This window comes from Seriola lalandi, unplaced genomic scaffold (genome assembly GCF_002814215.2).
Source record: "Seriola lalandi dorsalis isolate HSWRI2012SDOR001 ecotype SW California unplaced genomic scaffold, Sedor1 jcf7180002054590, whole genome shotgun sequence".
NCBI lineage: Eukaryota > Metazoa > Chordata > Actinopteri > Carangiformes > Carangidae > Seriola > Seriola lalandi.
The window spans coordinates 580,618-581,563 of NW_019525143.1; the positions used below are offsets into that span (position 1 = coordinate 580,618).

Genomic DNA, 946 nt, shown 5'->3' on the forward strand with positions numbered 1-946 from the left:
GCGGACGCGCGGGGCAGCTGGAGTGGATTAAGGTGCCATTACGCATCAGGCTGCGGAGTGAACACGTATTATTATTGTTATTATTATTGTTATTATTATTATTATTATTGTTATTAGTATATTATTGTTGTCAGTGCTGATGTGGCTGTGAGCGTGCGGAGCGGCAGAGGAGCAGAGCGTCCTCCGGCTCTGAGTCTGAACTACCGGGACCGTCACGCAGCCACCACCGGGGAAAGTTGGAGTAAGGCGGGAGGACGGTGACGGTGAGAGAGGCAGCGTCTGGATGTTTGGAGCAACCGGCTGACACAACCGCGGGAAAAGTCTCTCCGTCCATGGACCGAGCTCCCCGGATACACCGTGGATCCTGCCTCACCGGAATATGCGGACCTTAACGGACTCTGTCAACACTTGTTCCGGAGCCTCCGCGCTGGTCTGAGCCGCCGAAGGGAGGGGGGGGTGGGGGTCCAGTCTCCCGTTTAGACCGTCTCCAGGGGTATTTGCTCGCTCCACCATGTCGGCGGCAGTTTTACCGGTTACCAGTGTAGAGAGAGAGAGAGAGAGTGAGTGAGTGAGAGACACCGAGAGAGAGAGGGAGAGAGGGACAGCCGGGGTGAACCGGACCGGAGAGCGCGGGAGACCGAGCCTGTATTCATGACCTGTGGGATTACAGCAGCTGGACGCGAGATGATCCTGATTAATATCATCACTCTGGTGTTTGTGTTGGGTGAGTACACGCGCACACACACAGACACACACACACACACACACACACACACACACACACACACACACATACACGCACACACATACACGCACACCCATCCGCCCGCACATTCAAGGTGAGGGTCCAAACTGTCCATGCTAATTCTTGCTTTCTCATTAATACACCCTGATGGTTCTCCAGTGGTTATTAACTGCCCCCCCCCTCCCTTACCTCACCCCCCCC

General features: G+C 55.3%; 1 protein-coding gene across 1 annotated transcript in view; it reads left to right on the forward strand.

Annotated features, from left to right (window-relative positions):
* The first annotated feature begins 477 nt into the window (after positions 1–477).
* gfra2b (GDNF family receptor alpha 2b) overlaps positions 478–946 on the forward strand; it is a 77,868-nt gene continuing 77,399 nt past the window's right edge. Inside the window, exon 1 of the mRNA XM_023419030.2 lies at positions 478–724. Coding sequence (XP_023274798.1) covers positions 652–724 — 73 coding nt within the window. The 5' untranslated portion in view covers positions 478–651. The remainder of the gene's footprint in view (positions 725–946) is intronic.